Genomic DNA, 20,641 nt, shown 5'->3' with positions numbered 1-20,641 from the left:
TTCTATCTACATTCCTTTGTTTTAGAATAGAAAAATATGGTTTACATACACCACATCTGTAGTGAGCAACAAGTATTACAAAAGAGAAAAATTTCTGACTTGTAAAGTCCAGAATAATATTACCCGAATAAGTAACCACTGCCAAGTAAAAAGAATCTCATTTCAAAATAATTATACCTCCTGATATAACACAAATACTGTAAAAGCTCTATTAAACCCCTGGGGGGGGGGGGGTTAATTTCAAGACCTCTGAAGGGAGCCTTAAGAGAAAGGGATAGAGGGAGCTTATTAGAGAGAGAGGGGGGGGGGGGGGGGCAGGGCTTATTTCAAACTAAACAAAAAAATAAAAAAGGACTTTTTTTAATATTCTGGCGCTGATCAGAAACACACTTTCATAAAAATAATAGTAACACTATTAAAATTTGTCCAAATTGTCATGACTGACCATCTTGAAAAGAGGGGGGGGGGGGTTGTTAGAATGTTGAACTGCCAGAGGAGGGCTTATTGGGAGAGGGGGTACTAATAGAGCTTTTACAGTAGATACTAAACCACTCTATCACCCTCCCTCAAGATTAATTCAGATCCAATAAAAGTTATTTTTTTTTGCTAATAAAATACTGTTACATCTAGATTTCATATCAAAAATTTACCCCTGGCAGAACATAGCAGCTAGCAAGCTGTAAATGATGAATGCTCCAACATAACAGTCCTGCATTCCTATGTATCTCTAACAATACAGTCATTATTGTGACACTCACAGACAGAAACAACCCCTGTAAACCCTGCTTGTAAAATGAATTTTGGTTGACATCTCCTGTAATACATCCTTGTCCCCTCTTTTCCTTGACAGTTTTTTGAAAATTTAAAAGTTCATTCTTTCTGTTATCTTTTGTGAGTGAAGTTTTCAGAAACCTTTTCCTTGATGTTTTTAAGGAGGCCACTGTTCTTTAGTTCTGTGGCATTTGGTCTTGCCTTGGGAGTGGCTGACAAAAGCCATCGTACCAGTTCTGACTGAAAGATAAATATTCAAAGACAAGTTATCGACAATGCAGGCTAAAATAGTAGTTACTTAAAGGTGGCCCAAAAGCCTGAATGTTGCATGAGATTTGCGCATTTTGCAATAGCAATTGACTTTAATTTCCTCGCGAAGCGAGGCCGAAGGCCGAGCGTAGCGGGGTGTATAATTTTGTCCCTCAAAGAGCTCAGGCGGGATGAAATCTCGTGTGGAGTTTACGGTCATATATATATATATATATATTTGTGAGCTTGGTGTCTGGCGGAAATGACGTCACACGGCCGCGTGCTGCTGGCCTAATGGTGTAAGGCGTCGAACTTCAAATCAGATCTTCGGGACTGAGGGCGGGGGTTCGAATCCGGCTAGGGTTTTTTTTTTTTTTTTTCTTATTTTTTTTTTTGTGGGGCGAATCCTGAGCCTTTCATTTTTATCGTTTTTCTTTTCGGATTAAAATAACACTGATTTCCACATAATACTCCCTCAACGCCTATTTAAGCTATAAACTGCTGATGTTGAAAACTGTTCATTGTTGTATGAAAATTTGCCATTTCGTTCTGAACCCATTGTTGCTGATGTTAAGGCTGATCGCGATTTCTCCATCCATTGGAAAGATAATCATCTCTGTTTAGTTCCTGTTGCTGTAATTGTTGTTGTTGTCTACGCGTGGCACTATTTTCTCGAGCAGACTGTAATCGAATATTTCTCTCCTCCTCCGATTCTAATTGTAAGCGCGCTGCATCACTTTCCCTTCTTAATTGTAATCTATCCTGTAGCTGTTCAGTTGATTCTACTAAAAGTCTGTCTGTATAATTTTGTCTCAGTAATTGTAATCTCTGTATTCTTGTGTCTTCAGCTTCTGTTTGTATTCTATCCGCGGCATTTTGTCGAAGTCTCTGTAATCGTGCAGTTCGTTGTTCAGTTTCGGTTTGTATTCTGTCCGCGGTATTTTGTCGAAGTCTCTGTAATCGTGCAGTTCGTTGTTGTTCAGTTGCTGTTTGTATTCTGTCCGCGGTATTTTGTCGAAGTCTCTGTAATCGTGCAGTTCGTTGTTCTTCAGTTTCTGTTTGTATTCTGTCTGCTGTATTTTGTCCGTTACTAGGCAACAATAACCCAGAGCTTCGCGAGGCCCTGCGAGTCACGTATTACTAGTTAAACTGTTTTATTAGAATGACAAGGACACATAAGGAGAGAATTATTTTGTGTGAGTGTCACTACTACAAAACAGAGAGCTTGTACAATACAAAACTAGTTCAATGATTGCATGGCTTCTTGATTCAACTTGATTGTATTGCCAGAAAATTCACAATATTAATTAATTTTACAATTTTATTTCTACAATCAGCTAGATGCAATGCTAGTAAGATACAGGGAAACTAGTGCACACTGCCAGATTGTTTCCGTAACATGACGCAACTAGGAGTATTGCATGTTACTCCAGGTTTGCATTGGATACTAGACCATTGCAGGTTAGCCACCAGCTTTTTGTCAGGGTTGCCTAACAGGCCAGCAGTACCAATAATAACAAACAAATCAAAACAAGGTTTTTGGCAAGTTTATACAGCACATACCTGCAGTGGCATCTTTGCTTCAAAGTAACTTGGAATTATCCTCTGCTTGACATCACACATGACCTTAAAAGTAGCAAACACAAGCCTGAACTACTCATCTTACTATTATTAAATAAATTTAGCCAAGCCTAAAAATGGAGCTCCCCGGTACATGTATTCTTTGCCCTTTATTTAAATATCTGAATTCACTGACCATAGAGAGGAAACCAAATTAGGACTTGCGCCCATGATCCAATAGAAAAACATTTCTGGTCAGTGGTCAACTTAAAAAAAAACACTTGACCTCAATGAGTTATGCACCTGAGCCCACGACATGTTCACTGACACTGGTCAGCAGACACCTTGTATTGACTGACTGCTGTCAATTGACCATAATGTGGATGCCCAGTATCAAAGAGTTTAGGGTTAACCTATTTATGGAGTGCGCAACATACGTAAAGACGGATGTGCTTGTGAGCCATGTCGCTACCCATGATGACCATGAAAACTCAAGTTCATGGTTTTTCTATTTCTGTGGTTTTTGTTTGGTTATGGGGCTCCGCTCTGCAGCCGTTCGTGTCACTGTGGAGCTCCACTAATATTGACCAAAGAAACCATTACAACAGAGCACCAATATTATTATCAGAATTCTCTATTTACTTTGCTTTTCTCACCTTTATCCTCTCCATTTGTGTACCAAATGGACAAAACATTTCAAAAAAGATCAATCCAAGTGAAAAGATATCTACTTTGTGTGAGTATGCTTTTCCCTCCATCTGAAAGATTTGTCAAGAGAAAAAGAGATTATTAACTAGGTTTTTAAGCTGATCCCTGGAGGAGAGGGTGGGTAATTCAGGAAGGCACTTGAGTTATTACTATGGAAGATAGCGGATCAAAATAGACAATTACGCAAGATTCAACCAACAATCTGAAGCAAGTATAGACGGGTTAAAGTTTAACCTAACCTGTACATGTACAATAATCACCTGTTCTGGACTCATGTACAACTGTGTTCCAACTTGACTGGTGTGAGTTTTGTCATCTGTTAGAGAACCTAGCCACAATAAAATCAAAGTAATATCAAAAAGTGCTGCTGCTTATCGTTATCACCACTATCAAGCAATACACTGTAAGTGAATAACCACAAAATTTTACATAATTTATACTGTACACAAAAACAAATCAAGGAAGGCTGCAATTAAAACCGATTACAATAATATTAGTTAAGCAATTTGGATCCAATTTAAATAATTTAAAAGGCAAAAATCTGATACTCTGAGAAATCTACGCGGACAAGGAGAGTTAATTTTTTATGTCAATATTTGGGTTAAAGGGCTGTGGAAAACCACTGAGTTATACCTTTGATGGGTGTGTCTATGTTATTTTCCGATGTGTGAGCTGTCACCAGTCCAAAATCACCAACTTTTACTGATCCATCCAAAGAAAAGAAAATGTTGGATGGCTGCATCATGAGACAGAAGAAAGAAATATTTCAGTCAGTCACTGAATTACTGTTAACTGCACAATCGGTGTGTAAAAAATATTAATGCTAGAGCTTAACGCTACAGTTGAATTATTGACCTTGTTGACCTTATTGACTTTGTTAGTATGGCCACCATGTTATTAAAGCCACTTTGTTTTGGCCAGAATAAAATCTCAGTCACCATTTTCTTTATTTTAGAACCTCTTTAATATGGCGCATCCTATGTTACCAATGAACAGATTTTGTGTCCATTGTCGCAGGGATGTCACTAAGGGCTGGCTGACATCTAATTCAACCGATGGCTTAAATTTCACATGAAAAAAAGTCTTAAGTAAACTTTTAGACCTGCCAAGGCCAGAAAAGCCAGCTGGGCTTGTTGATGAGTCGATTTAGCGTTTTCTTAGCTACATCCCTGTTGTCAGAAGGATTAATAAATAACAGAGTTCTACTATACCGTATATGGTAACACTACTGCACTTAGTGTTTACATCCATGGTGATGTACTATTAAGACACAGACCTGAAATTTTACTGAATAACAGTAACTGCATTTACCTTTAAATCTCTGTGCATAAGCCCTCTGCCATGAAAGTACTCAACTGCACAAAGAATCTGTAATTATAAATATTCAACAAAATAATTAACTTTTGTCATAGATTAAACCACCACTGGTCAAACTTGCACATAAAATAATGGAAATATAAGACATTGTGATTAGAACAAGACTGAATATTTAACAGTACACCGTCAGCGGTAATTACCTCTTCAAAGACTGTTAGGCAAAGGACATGGTTTCTTTCATGATTCGTTTTCAACCAGTCCTTCAAGCTCTCTCGCTGACATAGCTGCATCTGAATAAACAGGTACAGTGGAGCTGACAGCTTATCAGCATTACAATTCTTATTCTGGCATTTGTGTTTTTCTCCTAAAACAAATCAACAAACAATTCCTTTAAATAGAAGCATACAGCAACAACAACAAAATTCTAGATCTTTTAAATTATTTTCTTCTGCTATAAAACTTATTTAAACTTCATGACAAGAAAAAATGGGAAACAGTCAAAATAATAAACCCCAATTCCATATGTAAATAACCATCAGTGTTTTACTTCAATTGGAGGAAAAATAACTTACAATAATATTGCCTCGTTCAAGAAAATGTGGTAAGTTTGTTTGCATTAAAGAGCAATGAATGTTAAACATACTTGATAATAAAGAGTGATGTGAAGATGTGAGGCACAGTTCATCTGATGAACCACTTTCTCTGGACCTAGACTTGTCTGTGTTCGTAGATAATGACAATGATCCAATGTTGCTGATACTGACATCCTAGAGACAAACAATACACCATATTTTATATACGGCTAAACGATTTTACTTCTTTAACCAAACTAAGTCACACTGTCAAGTAACTAGAAGATATGCTTGTGCACCCCATTTATCCTCCCAAAAAATGGGCAACAGTCTGTGTATCACTAAACGCGACATCTGTAACTGAAATAAATTTAAGGGCTTGGTGCAGAAAGGGTGAAAGTGATTTGGGCTTGAAATGAACATTGCCAAAACAACTCCAAAATTTGTGTGTGGGTTTGTTGACATAAGTGAAACATTGTAATGAATTTATTTTCGCTGGCTTTTGCTCTCTTTCAGAGAAATAACATATGCAAAAAACTAAGTTTTTCCAGTCGGCATCTTTAGTAGTTTCTTTGTTAAAAATAGAACAAAGAATCTTCAAAAAATGCCGACTTGAAAAGCTGAGCTTTCTGCACATGTTAAATTTAAACAGGGAAAATAAATACAATACAACTGAATGTTTCACATAGGTAAATAAACCCACATGTGAAATTTGGAGTTGTTTTGTCAATGTTCTTTATAGTCCAAAATCACTCCTGCCCTTGTTGCAACAAACCCTTCAAATGTGGTTAACTAAAACCGCTTAATGGGCCCTTTAGATATCATTGCATACAAATCTCACACCAACCTTGCTTTCACTTGAGTCTGAATGTCTAAAGATGACGCTGTTAGATGCACTGTCTTCCACATTATTGACGTAAAATCCATTTTTGGGTAATTTCAACCCTTTATTGCTTGATGAAGCAAATTCTATGCTAAAAGAGTCACTGATTTCATGTCCATCTAAAAATGCTTCATTCTCTAACTGATGTATATCAATTATCTCTCCATTTATTCTTTCACAGTCTTCACCCAGATTAGAGTTACGAGAGGAATGTCTGGATCGGCTGCTACTTGATTTTTTCCTTCTTTTGCCAAACTTCTCCTGTTCTAAACCTGTAAATTAGAAACATTTCATGGCAGTTAGTGTGTTGGCATCTACTGGAAGAAACCAATTAAGCAAATTGATTTGAGATTTAAAAGTCAGATAGGAGACATTCAGCAACTTGTCTAATGACATCAGTCCGCCCGTCTCTTGTGATCATCACATTTCTATGAACATAATGAAGCATTCACATAAATTACTGTCATTGAAAGTCTCACCGTTTAACTTGTTCAGTCTGTCAGTAGGCGGTGCATTCATTACAATCCCTGAACCAAATGATGGTACTTCTGATGGCAACCCACAAAATGACCTTAAACATAAATACAAACAATAACAAATTACCAAAAATAACTTATTAAATCAATGTCTTGTTACTAGTTGAAATAAGAATCACCTACAATCATTGACAAAAGTGTTGACCCATTGTCAATTTACGCCCTTTTTTATTGTTATATGGACCAATTTCATCCTTTTGCCCCACCATTCCAACCCCTCTCCCCCCAATCAATGTTGTAGTTTGTTTCTAGGAGTCCTTTGCTACCATTTTACAACATTGGATTGGGGGAGGGGGGTATTTTAGCAGACAGTCATGAAATTTAAAAACTAGTGTTAAATTTGTCATAAAAACCGCAGAGCGAAGTCAATGTGTCAACTACTTTTGTCAAAGATTGTAGTTGAAAAATTGGCAGGCACAGTGGCCTAATGGTTAGTGTGCAAGACTCCAGAGCAGACGTTCCGGGTTCGAGCCCTGGCTGGGGTCACTGTGTTGTGTTCTTGGGCAAGACACTTTACTCTCAAAGCACTTGCCTCTCTTCACCCAGGTGTATAAATGGGTACCAGAGAAATAATGCTGGGGGGTACCCTGTGATGGATTAGCATCCCATCCAAGGGGAAGTATAATTATTCCTAGCCGCTTAATGCCATCGAAACCGGGATAAGCTTCGGCAGTATGCGCCACTTGGCTCAAGGCTGCCCTTTATAGTCGAAAAATTACGTAGTTAGAAAAAATCTCCAGTTAGTTGAAATAAAACAACCTAACTGCACCATAAATATTATTATACTTGCCAGAAAATACATACATTCAACTGTAACAACAGAAAAGGTCCTGTCAAAATGCAATTATAATAATTATTTTATTCACCAAATAAAAGTTAACTTTATAAAGAGGAATCTTTCTTACCCTTGCTCATACATTTTTGCATCAAGTTCATCTTGCCAGCCAACAGGCGGTGCTTCAAACCATGAGTTGTAATACCGTACTATGCCAGGATGTTCAAGCTTTGCTAATGCCTTAACTTCACGCTTCACTTTTTCTAAAGCTTCATCACTTAGAACAAAGATACCAAAAACAATTCCTTCAGTGAGCATAATGATATTATTATGCAGACACTGGTCAACATTTTTTTGTATCCAAAATGTTTTGTTTTAATACAATTACTGTATCATCATTTGCTACTGCAGTCCTTTAATAAATTTAATAATTTTTTCACTATTAAATCTTCATTCTTTTGAGGCATCAGATATCCCAAACATACACCTCATTGCAATAAGGTTGTCACAGAAAAACGTGAGAAAGTCAAAAAGGAATAAATTAAGTGCATACATGAAATTTATTTGTACAAATGGCCTCATATGAATGAATCAATTTATCTTGTAACAGCATAAAAAAGTGGACTCAAATGTGCGCATAAAAACTAAAATTTTAAATGCTACCAGTTATGAAACTATGCTAATTAATTCCTATTTACCTTTTTTTCTTTTTCTATAACGACAACGTTATTACAATTAAGTGTACCTTAAGTTAAGGTAAAATAAATTTAGAGCAACATTTCATTCAGTTACAGGTATTAATACACATACAAATTGTAATTCTGCATCTGTGAAAAAGTCTTTTAATTAAAGGGACCCCAAGATCAGTTAAATAGCAGTACATGTAGCGGTATATATAAACTACTCCTACCAGTTTGGTAAGCGGATTCTTTTGATGGCATATTTACAGTCATCCACTTTGTTCTTAGCTTGAAACACCAGACCAAAGCCACCTTTTCCAAGGCACAGTTCATGTTCAAAGTCTGTTAAATATCTGTCAAATGAAGCATCATTTTTAACTTTAATTTACCAGTATGTATTTGATCCAGTAGACATGTAAAGTAGGTACAATGCTTTGCAAAATTGTTGAAACTCTTGAAATAAATAGGCTACTTAGAGTTCTTCCCCCTTTATTCAATATTGTACCATAAAAGATTATAATTCTTTGTTTGCCCCCTCCCCCATTTCAATGTTGTCTAAAAAAAGTTTCAGTGAACATTCCATTATAGTTCAACATGTTTACAACTCATTTCTGTAGAAATGCACATAAAAGGATTGCAAAATGTTACAATAGTTGTGAGGTTTAGTTATTTACCTCGAGACAAAAGAGTTTGATAGTGATAGAGAATCAGGTGTGGTCGGTGTGGAGGGTTCCTGAAAAGACAAAACAACACGGTCAGACAGAACAAATGCCATTATTTAGCAAAATCAATTATTTTAAATAAGAAACAACTTTTTTAGACAGTTAGCTGTAAAAACTCTAGGACAAAAGACTGTTGTAATGTATTTCAAGCCTATAAAAACTGTCAGATAGTGTTTTGATGTTGGGTGAATATCATTATAAAGAACAAGTGTGAGCTAAGTTATAATTAATCCAAACAGTACAAATGTAAGTAATTAATAAAAGACTATGTTATGCCTAATGAGTTTTACATGAGTGGAGTCAGACTACATGTATGTATTTGACTTGCTAACAAAGGAATTTTAATATACAGATCAGACTGACTCCATTCATACAGTCAATAATTACAGTCTGTTACTATTTTTGCAGCAATTCCCTAATCCATCAAGCAGAATAAAGAACTTAAAACTTTGTATTGCATCCTTGCAATAATAGTGATGTCAACTTATAAGAAGAGAAACTGCACACTTGTATTATGGGCAATTCCATGTGAGAATGTGAAAAATCCAGATTTTTAAAAAGTGATTGGACATAAAATCATACCCTGCACTATATTGTTGACAAGTTATAGTACATAGAAAAATAAGTTTCAGTTCGCTTGTGATAGCAACGCATTCATGGGGGGTCTCCAAAGTAAGTGTTTATTTTTTAATAATAAACAATAGGTGAGAGACAAATTTTTTAGCTTGCTTTATAAAATTTGGAAATGATTCGTGTCTGCAAACAGTTATATCAGAAGAAATACCTCGAAGGAGTTAATACATAAAAAATATAAATTTCACCCTGAACTTTTTTTAAAAAAAGTTATTAACAAAGTAAATTTTGTTACGGACGTTACGTAACGTCCGTAACGTTTACACAATCTTTTTCCATTCTTGAAACAACCATTTAAAAGATTTCAAAGATATTTCTGCCACAAAGCTAAATATTCTTTAGAAACACTTTGGTAAAAAGTGGTCCCTGAAAAACTGCAACATTTTCCAAAAAATGGTAACAAAACTTTGTTACGGACGTTACGTTACGGACGTTACAATTTTTGAAGCTTGTGATTTTGGACTGTTTCTGCCACAGTTAAAGGCAATTTTGGTTATGTGAATTCTCAAAGAAAGCAGTGTTTTAGAGAAGGAATGGATTATACTCACTGGAGTCCAGTATATGTCTGTGGGCCTATGATAGTTTGAGCATGCTCATGTTTAAGGCTGAGTACTTTATGTAAAATGCATGTAGTGTCCTTCATACTGTGTTGGGACATTTCACAGCTTTAACATAAAGTACCAACCAGTTTGATTTATAAAATGTTAAATACGAGCCAATTTGAACTTTTATGTCCAAAAAAAATGTGGCCAACAATACAAAATAATATAATAAATCACACAGTGTAACGTCCGTAACATTGGCTGTAACATCCGTAACGTTAAAGTTCACATAGCATTGTATAACTGCGAAAGTGAGTTTAAATGAAATGAAGCTTTTTGGTTTACACAACTACTATACTTCAAATATTTGGAGCAGTTCATGCAATAAACCCTGACACTTCACAGGAATTTTCCATTAATACCAGTGCTCTTGCTCATGTGGTTGTTTTTTATGTAACGTCCGTAACGGTGTGTATTTTGCTCTATTTTAACATATAGGCCAGTCAAGTGGAAAACTTTTATAACTCAATTAATGCGTTAGTAGGCACAAACATGATAATCAATGTAACATTGGACAACCTCTTTCTATTCTTTGCCTGTGCTAGATTAAAGTTTCAAAAATGACTCTGAATGTAACGTCCGTAACTGTGGAAATGCCCTATACACATGCATGTACAGACATTCAACCCACTTTACCTTAATTGTCTCTAATGATGCTGTAGAGGCAGTTGCCGTTAATGTATTTGAAGGAATTCTCTGGTATTGCATTATTGCTTCAGGCTGAAATGAAAGCAGCAAAAAATTCAGGTACAATAATTTCTTAATCAAACACTTAGTCCTGAACATGTACATGGCAAACTCTTCAGAAAAATCCCAATCCAAACACAAAGCATACTTACATTTCTTTTGTCTTGTTTACGGAAGAAATGAATCATGAACTGTACCACAACAGCTACAGCAACTGTCACCAATACAACACCATGCCTGCAGGGACAAAAGGCATATCAGTGGGTATAAACAAAACCCGGGCTAGGCCACCACCCACCAGGCACCAGTTGTTCAAAGATGGAAAACACTATCCACAAGATAAATCACTATCCAGTCGATAGCATAGTGTGTTTTGTTAACACTTATTCACTGGATAGCAATTTATCTGGCCCTGGTTGTTCGAAAGCTGGATAACGCTATCCACTGGATAAATTGCTATCTGGTGGATAGCGTAGTATGTGTTACTAACACTTATCCGCTGGATAGCGAACAACCGGGGACTGGTGGATAGTGTTATGCACTCTTTGAACAACTGGAGCTGTGCTCTAACAATGCCCGGGTGCCATAGGCGAGTTACTTTTGTCTTTGGGTGACTTGTATAACTTTGCTACCACAGAAGCTTTTAAGAGCTGGGAACCCAAGATTTGTTTCATAAGACCCTTTGCAATTGGGCACCCTGCAATTATTCTAAGAGCACAGCTTTTCCCACCCTTTATATGGCCCACCCTAAATTTGATATGTTTACTGAAAAAAGAAAAGGAATTGGATTAAAAATGGAGACCAAGAGTTGAAAGTTCCAGTTATGATACAATTTTATCAACCTTTTCCCAAGAAAATTTGAATTTGTCTCTTATGTTGCTACTTGACTTGACTTGACTTTTTTTACTATTCAACAACATGTAAACCAATTAGTTTACTGATGATTCTTACCACCATATTGGGGACTCAGCCTTGTCCACAATTGTACGTGAAGCATTGTTCTTATCTCCGATCAAAACATCTTCAGAATCCACTGGAAGCACTTGTTTATCTTTGTTATGTGGCGGAATCACTGGCATCACCTCACCATACAAGTAATAACCATTGTCTACAAATTAACAAATCACAATTATAATTATTTATTGCCTACAGTCCCAGAGGGACTCACATTTAAAAGCTGTAACAGGCATGCTTGTCATACCTTTTAGGGGGGAAATTTGCAGATTGGCACAACTTAAGAAACAAAAATTTCAAAATTAAATGATCTCTGTAAGAATTAAATAACCATCATGCTGGTACCTTCTGGGATATTATTAACTAAAGGTACCACAGGAACTACATGTATTTTTCAGTCAGCATGCACATCAAATAAGATTCTGGTACTTGAATTAATGTTTTCAAACTTTTCCAACAAGCACCCCTGTTATTTTTACATGGGAGACTTCCTAGGCCAACAGTATGGGTAATTTGCAATAAAGGATGAGAGTTAATGAGAGTTTAGACTCTTGCTTTCCTTTGGTATGAAACTCTCAAGTACTCTCATCAACTTTGAATGTGCTCAAATTTTTCATGATGGTGGAAGAGAGTTTTCTCTTGTTTGGCCCACATTTTGAGAGAGTTGCCGTAAACGTCCTCAAATATACTCAAACGACTTGTCATCATCATGAATGACTCACAGCATGAATAAAACATGGACCCATGATGAGGTTTTCTGTCTCATCAACTTATTCAAGGTATGGACTTGCCATGCATGGGATGCATTTTAATTTTTTATTGGCTAACTATACATGTACATCATGTTTGTTTACACACAAGTTACATTGCTGGCTTGTCGTGCAATGAAATTATGTGTCACTCTTGCTGGACTCTCAACTATCGACGACTTTTATTCTTGTTTGGGCTAAGTGAATAACAATTATCGATGATTAAAAATAAGCAAAACTCTCATGAGAGTCAATTCTAATCTACTATCCTTGTTTGGCCTGGGCATAAAATATCAACAAGATGATGTGTTGGAAATGAAATTTCCAAAATAGTAAGTCTGCTACTTACTCATTGACAAAATATTTCACTTGGAATACACAATGTACATGTACTGCAACACATCATGAAGCTTACCAAATGGATAGTCCATAGGATTCCATACAGCCAAGTCTTTTGTGACTACAGTGGGTGTCCGTGATGGTGAGCTCGTTAAGTATGGTCTCCATGTTACCTGCCTTGGTCTCTGTGCCACAGCATTACCACTTATATCACTAATTCTAGCTGCCACATTTTCCTGAGCAGGGTTTAATGGTTCTGAGGTTTGAATGTAAACTTGACCTTTATGTTTTCCTGGAACATCAGAGAAATACAATTTCATACCAGTTAGCTGTAATAACTTTATTACTGTGGAAGCTTTCACACTGAAACAATGTTGATGTTTTAATCCTACTCAGTGGTGCAGGTTAATTAATTTATTGATTTGTTAATTAATGCCATCAGTTGCATCCCTGAGTCAAGACTGCTCTGAGGTATCTCAGACCATTACACTTTTCTAAATCAAGAAAAACACTTTTACAGCTGTTCTAGACTACAATAAAGAAGAAAACATCAAAAAGACCAAAATTTCACATTCATATTCTCTGTATTGGACTGCAACTACAATCATTGACAAAAGTGTTGACATATAATCAATTTAGGCCCTATTTTATTGTTAATTGGACTTATTTCATCCTGTTGCCCCACTTTTCAACCCCCCCCCTTCCCCCTATCAATGCTGTAATTTGTTTCTAGGAGCCCTTTGCTACAATTTTCCGGCATTGGATGGGGAGAGGGGGGTATTTTAGCAGACAGTCATGAAATTTAAAAACTAGTGGTAAATTTGCCATATAAAAACAGCAGGGCGAAGTCAATGTGTCAACTACTTTTGTCAAAGATTGTAGCTTTAAATGAACGCTAATGCAGGAAATCTTTTCCAATCCAAATGTCGTGATTGATGATTGAGCCTGAAGCATTTTTATGATGTTCTTTGCATTAACGTCCATTGCAAGTTAAATCCAGTCCAAGAATACTCTACACCATAATGTAACACCCACAATTAAATTGACTTAAATGTATCATAAAATAGTTTCTAACCTATGTACATAACTGGCCCCTGAGGAAATGCTTCTTGGGTGGAAGAGTGAGTTAATTCCGGCATCACATCCTTAGTAAGTAGTGATACTGGCTGAACAAGACCTTCATTTAACCTCCAAACTGCAGCTATTGGTGAATCAAACTGGTGACTCCATAACACAACTTCTGTTTCAGATGCACCATGAGTGTTGACTGCTGCTACAACACCATTAGGAATGGACACACGCAGACTCCATTCTGTAAATACCATGTCTTCTTCAATAGTGCAGCGGCCATTGCCATTCTCTTCCAAGACGGCTTCTAAGAAACTCAGGTCATGTTGCCCAACAGAGAAATTCCACCTGAGGGAAGAGGTATTCATGAATTAATGTACAGACACAGAAGATCCTTAATTACGTCTGATTCAGTAAACTTTGACTTCCTCATCATTACAAATTCAAAAAATGGAAAATTAACTTTTGTTTGTTAAACTTACAAGTAGATATTATAAATTGAAAGTAACTGTGCCATTAGTAACCGTGGAAAAAAAGGGAGGACTATATTTTTCATTGAATTACATTGTGTAAGGCACCTCAAGTTGACCAAGCATGTACCTTTCAACTCCTGTTCTCTGATCTACAGCACGGATCGTCTGTTGTGTTCTTTTGAGCACAAGAACATCACTGTCTTGGACATGATGTTCATCAGGCTCTGTTAATTGACAGCCGTCAGCAGAACAGATGTACCGTAACTGTAAAAAACAAACGTGACTGGGGTATTAACAATGGCAGACTTCAATAGCCTATCCTCCCCATTGTTGTCAGTTCTTGTTCTTTTATGACAGTACGATATAAAATAACATGAAAGCCTCAGGCCCAACTTGCCAGTTGATTATGTTTAAATTCCCCTACTGCTGTCTGTTGAATAATGAAAAGGGCTTGAAATAAAAATATTATTTTTTAAGTACCCAATTTTTCCACATGTATATTACTCACACCATGACCACAGGACTACAATTTTGTCAAACAGCTCTTTTTACTCAGTTACAGCAAGTAAATGGTCAATACGATTGAGTGATGTACATGTAATTCATAAATTGCATACAAAAAAATTACTGACCTTTCCAGAATATGGATTAAGACCACAGGTGGTGGCTTCTTTGCCACCAACTAAAATTGAACCATCAGGGAGCTTGAAGAATGAGCCAAGGAGTGTGTCAGCAGAGAAAGGAATAGGCTAAGGGAACAAACAATAAAAAAAAAAACGTTACATACAAGAACTCAGGCTGCAGGAATTCTGTCTAACATGGTTAATTTTATTTTTGGCTAAGGTATTAAATTATAGCAGACAGAAAAAATACTTGTCCTAAAATAAATGTAATTGTCCTTCTACACGCCCATAGGCGTACGAGGTGGGGGGGCGAGGGGGGCTGCAGCCCCCCCAGTGCCAAAATTTTTCGGGCAAAATGCTTAGAATTCGGGCAACAAGCCTAGGGAAAAAAAAATAGAAAATAAGCCGACAAATCTCAACAGTATGTTCAAAACGAGTTACATCAACGAAAAAGTATTGGAAATATACGGAACTTTGTGGTTCAAAAGTCATCTACTTTTGTTTCCTCTCGATTTTTCTCGCAAATTCGCAAATTCTGCCTGACCCCTTAAGTTTGTTTTAGTTACAATCATTTTGAAGTGAGTAGGAAATTGGCGAGGGCGACCAGAAGTTAGGATTTTCAACAGCCTGAGTGTTTGCGCACGGTGGATCCAGTGTAAGACCTTGAATCAAAGTTGTTACAAATGCGATGAAGCTAATGCTTTTGACTCAAATGTAAAGTTAACGTTCTAAGGACTAGCTCAAAACTTTTGACGAAATGTTTTAACTCATTTACTCCTGAATGTCTCACACGCTTTTGTATATCTTTCAAGTGGAGGAAAAACAATGTAAATTGGCTCCCCAAAAATACCTTAAATTTTTTTAACTAGAGTGAATAAATAAAATATTTCCGAAGAAAAATGATTCAGTGCATTGACATATTCGGGCAATGCCACGAAATTAATTAAAAAACTATCGTTTCCCTTAAGCAAGTAGGCAAAGTTTGTACACAATTATTTCAATGAACATTTTGTTGTCCGTTTTATATGCCTCTTAATTCGGCTTTAAACGCATGTCATTTTTTTTTTCGGGCAGTAAGGTCTCCGCCCCCCTAGGTCTGAAGGTGCCCGTACGCCGTACACGCCACCAGAAGCTACATGTACATGTACAAGGTTAATATCAACAAGCTACGTTTACAGTACAAGCTGACTGTACAAACAAAAATCAAAACTTTAAAATAGCTGGGAGGGTCAAATATGGCAAAGAGCTCAACAACAAAAAAAACAACTAAAAATGCGCATGTTAAATTGACCTGACCTTCCCCTCAAAAAGGCCTCGGAGGTGTGTGATTTCAACTGCTAAAGATAATTATTATTTTTTGGCTGATATAACATTAAACATATATTCTAATAAACTGATCTCCTCATCTACTGCTAACATACACTAATAAAACAAATTTAAATTTTGTTTTATGTAACATAACATGTCCATTGACTGTAAAATTTAAGCCCATACTCATTAAACCTTTATTTCATTATACCTCAACTTTGTCTCCATTGACTTGGTACAATCCACCGTCTAATGATGGGATCAAACCCACATGCTTTGCCATCTGTACAAACACAATGTTTTCCCATGGTCAGAGAAAAAAACATAAAAGAATATGTAATATCTTACATTTTCTCTGTTAGAATGACCCCATTACTATTGTTTCTGCTATTTAATGCACAGTGGTTAATCTAAAATCAACACAAATGGAAATGAAAGTACTTATTAATTCAGCATTCAAGGAGAGTCCTGTCTGACAGACTTAGGCTAGTGGATTTCCCTGTCCGGCTTGTGTATTTTATCTCTCACTCAACGTGTTTTGGACTTTATTTTTGGCAGATGAAGGGGGTTATTGAAAAAGGCCTTTAGGGTAGCAGATAACGACTCCAACTTGCCCAAAATAAGAATTCCTTTGCACATTATTTTATTGCCAAAACTTCCTGGTCTTTAAAATCAATGTGCACTACATTAAAATGCAAAGCATTCAGCTAACGTTAGAAATCATTTCCTCAGGTCTCCATTCATTATTCCTCTTGTGATAAAGGATCATTTTGCCATTGTTGCACACGTATAATTTGAAGTGTGGATTTTACAATCAGCGTAACAAGAACTTAAAGCATAAACGCAGAAATGAAAAGAAGCAGCATGCACATGAGAGCTTTGTCCGCATCTTCCGCCATTATTCCAATTGCATTAGCCTGAGGATCACATTAAACTACATTGCACATGCTGATTCTTCCATTCACACATAACCACAATTCCTTGCACCTTTGATCTTACCGCCAACCACAATTCCTTGTGTTTCGTAAGAAAAGCGATTGCAGGCCCTATTAAGTAATCCTTTGCCGATTAGAGGGTGGCCTCTTTCGTTCACTTCAGGCTCACTCACTGCAGCAGCAATTATTACCATTTTGATAAATTGATTGTTTTCCTGTCACTTTGATCGATTGACCACCCCAGGGTATACATGTACCATATACCATCATATATGCATTCTAGCACGTTTTGTCACTAATCACAACAAAAAAAGCTCGGCATAATTTGTTTGTGTTTTCGTTTGCTTTTTAGTATACGTAATAAATATATTGTTTTTATAAAAAAAATAATATAAAGAAAATACTCCCCGCGAACACTTCGATCGGGGATTCCCACATGTTATTTTCAATTCATACAGTAACTTTAAGGGCCTGATTACATGAGCCGGGCTGGCCCGGTTAGCCGGGCTGGCTCGGTTTGCCGAGATGACTTTCAGCCCGGTATTACATGAGCCCGGTTAGCCGGGCTGGCCCGGTTTGCCGAGATGACTTTCAGCCCGGTTTCAGCAAGAAACTGAATGATCAGAGCACGAATGATCGATCTTAATCACCTTTTTCCGGCAATTTGGTGGTTAAATGTTTTGCACTTTTGCAGCTGGATGGGTTACTTTACCTCTACATTCTATTTAGAAGGAGCAGCATTGATTTTTTCGTCGGATATTGTGCTCAGAAGAGAAATTTAATGCTGGCCCGCTTAGCCGGGCTGGCCCGGTGAACGCGATTACATGGAAAATTTTCAGCCCGGCTAGCCGAGATCCCGGCATCGCGATACCGGGATCTCGGCTAACCGGGCTGGCCCGGTTGTCATGTAATCGCGAAGTTGATTTTTGTTGCGTTTAACAGACGTGCCGAGATCTCGGCAAACCGAGCCAGCCCGGCTAACCGGGCCAGCCCGGCTCATGTAATCAGGCCCTAAGCTTACCTTTATCGACAAACGCCTACGTCAAAAATGCCATTCACCCACATTAACAATTATTCTTAGAGAGCTGTTATAAAAAAGTTCTATTTAAAGTAAGCTTACCTGAACAGAACTGAGACTGGACGACAGAAGAGGTCCGTGAAACGCTGGTAAACTCCATAATAACTTTCCATTTTCTTGTGTATCCAACGCGCTCAATTGACCATCCAACGTACTTACAAGCACAAGGGAACTACAAAAGCCCGTGTATAGACGATTTAATAACAATAATAAAAGTTTCTGACTCGTTTTAAAAGCTTTTTCTATTTACCAGGAGCTACTCCGAGCGGACAAACCACTAGTATTTCTGTCCGATTTTTCATTCCCTTCAAGCGAAACCAACGCTGCCATAAACGCCGCAAATTTCAAAGCTGCCGAAGCACCAAGTCTGTTCATTCTTCTACAGGAGCATGATTAGGTTTTTGGTACATTAGGAAAAGAGACCGAGGCTCCCTTCCTATTTGCAAACCTAAACTAAATTGCCTTTGAACTTCAACGCGTGTTTGACTAAAAAAACGTCCGCCATATTTGTTGTCCACCGTTCTAATCTTTTCTCTGATTGGTTTAGAAATATAGGTGACGTAATTGTTTCCACGATGACACAGCAACAAGCACTTTCCATTTTCCACTGCGCAACTGTAAGCAAACGTGGCGGTTTTGCAGAGGAGAAAAAATGTTTTGCTGAGAGCAGCAGTTGTACATGTTGAAGTTGTTGATCTCTGGCATTGCGAGAACTTTCTAGAAAATAAGTAATTTAAAAACACCGGGATAGGCAAACACTCAGCGAAAACTAGCAAAACTCTCGGGTCAGTCAGGGGGGCCGGGGTACTCCCTTGAATGTTTTGGTACGGGTGTACGTGTATTGCCCTGCTTTTCAAATCCAGACTTTGCTTCTCAAATCGCTTTGATCTCATATGGCATAATATTTCTTTGTTACTTTTGTTTCTCTCTTTTTTGTTTGAAGATGAAACAAACCGATAAGAAGAGATGTTTTTGTTTACTAACATGACAAAATCTATGACCCATTTTCAGACCAAAGCTGAAGACCCACTCCCTTTTTCTACCGTAGCCACTGAATCCACTGAATTCATTTCTACTTTGTTCCAAATTTATAAAAAAATAAAATAAAATAACGAAATTTTCCATGCAGAAATTACAAAGAGCAGCAAAAAACTGGACATCCACACAGAGCCCGCGACCGACTTCAAATCCCCCCCCCCCCCTACCCCACCCCTTGCCGCGCGCGCCCAATTTCAATAATGGACAAAATGGCGTTTTTGGTTTTAGCACGATACTTGTTGATATATGGCGCACAATGTTCCGGTAACGGCGATCGTGTTTCTTCCAAAATAAATAGTTTGACATGCGTTTGTCACTACGCGAAATGTGATTTGTTGCGGCAAGTAAAAGGACAAGTTATACGACCCTCGTTTATCCCATACATCGCTGGGTAGTATTACTAGCCTGCGTGGCCGGCGTTCAAAGGGAAAGGAGAAGGGGAGTTCGAGCGCGAAGCGCGAGGTGCGAGGAGAGAGCGCGAAGCGCGATCAAGAGAAGAGTCTGAAAAGCACCTTACATTTTTTCCAGGGGGAAATTTTCAATGAACTGAGACGTCAGTGTAAACACGATCGGTTTATAATAGGGATAGGGATGAAGATCCTCAAATCACACGTGCAGACTGATCGTTGAAGCATCCTCTCTTGGCGTGACATAACATACATGACCCGCTCCATCAGTCATCACGAAGAGGTGTAGCTTTTTTCACTGTCACTGTCACGCCAAGGAAACGTTAAGCCAAATACCATTGATTAAAAAAGTTAAGAGTTTGATGTGTTATAAAAGATTAAGATATAAGCTACTTTTCCGAGCCTCAGGTATGTGTGGTACTCCGTATTTGAGTTATCCATTAAAATGTTACACAAAAATTTATAGAGCTCAGTACGGAAACTTTATGTAAACAGACATAACGAGTCACGTGAAAAATGACTACGCACGTTTAATGTTTAACTTGTTTCGAACTTCAGTTTCGTGCTTCTTGCGAAGGTAGACGTAGGGAAACTATGCGATTAATATTGTTTCTTCTTTTTCTTGGCTGTTTGCTGTATTTTCAGCCGGCGGCTTCAGAGTATGTCCGTGGATGTTTTTTTTTTTTTTTTTTTTTTTTTTTTTTTAATTGCAAAACACACACAGAACGTTCTTACAAGGTGACATGTTCGCTACTAATTACTTACTATACAAGGCTTTACGCATTACTTACTATACAAAGCTTACTCTACTTACAGTACAATACACTGCTTACACTACCTACATGACAATTAAATTGTTTACAACACACTACTTACAATACAATACTCAATTTCTTAAAATTTAATATTTATACTTATAACAGCGCAATACAATTTATCTCTTTTAATACATTTGCAAAGAAACTACAACTACT

The 20,641-nt window shown here is 37.3% G+C and overlaps 1 protein-coding gene across 1 annotated transcript; it reads right to left on the bottom strand.

Moving 5' to 3' along the window:
* Positions 1-366: 366 nt before the first annotated feature.
* LOC144643014 (eukaryotic translation initiation factor 2-alpha kinase 3-like) lies at positions 367-18,757 on the bottom strand. The gene is made up of 23 exons (XM_078502127.1): positions 18,473-18,757; positions 18,265-18,394; positions 16,421-16,492; positions 14,911-15,027; positions 14,406-14,542; positions 13,813-14,153; positions 12,814-13,029; positions 11,647-11,803; positions 10,848-10,932; positions 10,645-10,728; positions 8,726-8,784; positions 8,282-8,404; positions 7,502-7,648; positions 6,540-6,631; positions 6,025-6,332; positions 5,249-5,372; positions 4,806-4,969; positions 4,600-4,656; positions 3,922-4,024; positions 3,549-3,616; positions 3,237-3,338; positions 2,584-2,646; positions 367-1,011 (listed from the first exon to the last, which is right to left on the bottom strand). Exons 1-23 carry the CDS (start codon positions 18,595-18,597, stop codon positions 883-885), a joined length of 3,003 nt encoding a protein of 1,000 aa, XP_078358253.1. The 5' UTR covers positions 18,598-18,757; the 3' UTR covers positions 367-882.
* Positions 18,758-20,641: the final 1,884 nt, after the last annotated feature.

Source organism: Oculina patagonica, chromosome 2, assembly GCF_052425735.1.
Source record: "Oculina patagonica isolate OP01 chromosome 2, crgOcupat, whole genome shotgun sequence".
NCBI lineage: Eukaryota > Metazoa > Cnidaria > Anthozoa > Scleractinia > Oculinidae > Oculina > Oculina patagonica.
This window is presented reverse-complemented; position numbering and strand designations above follow the sequence as displayed.

Excerpts from the sequence above, each read along its gene's own strand:
- LOC144643014 (XM_078502127.1), bottom strand. The coding sequence starts at position 18,597 with ATGAACAGACTTGGTGCTTCGGCAGCTTTGAAATTTGCGGCGTTTATG. Across the intron at positions 13,030-13,812 it reads GGGGCCAGTTATGTACATAG|GAAAACATAAAGGTCAAGTT; the intron begins GTTAGAAACTAT and ends CTGATGTTCCAG. Across the intron at positions 8,785-10,644 it reads CATCATTAGAGACAATTAAG|GAACCCTCCACACCGACCAC; the intron begins GTAAAGTGGGTT and ends TTGTCTTTTCAG.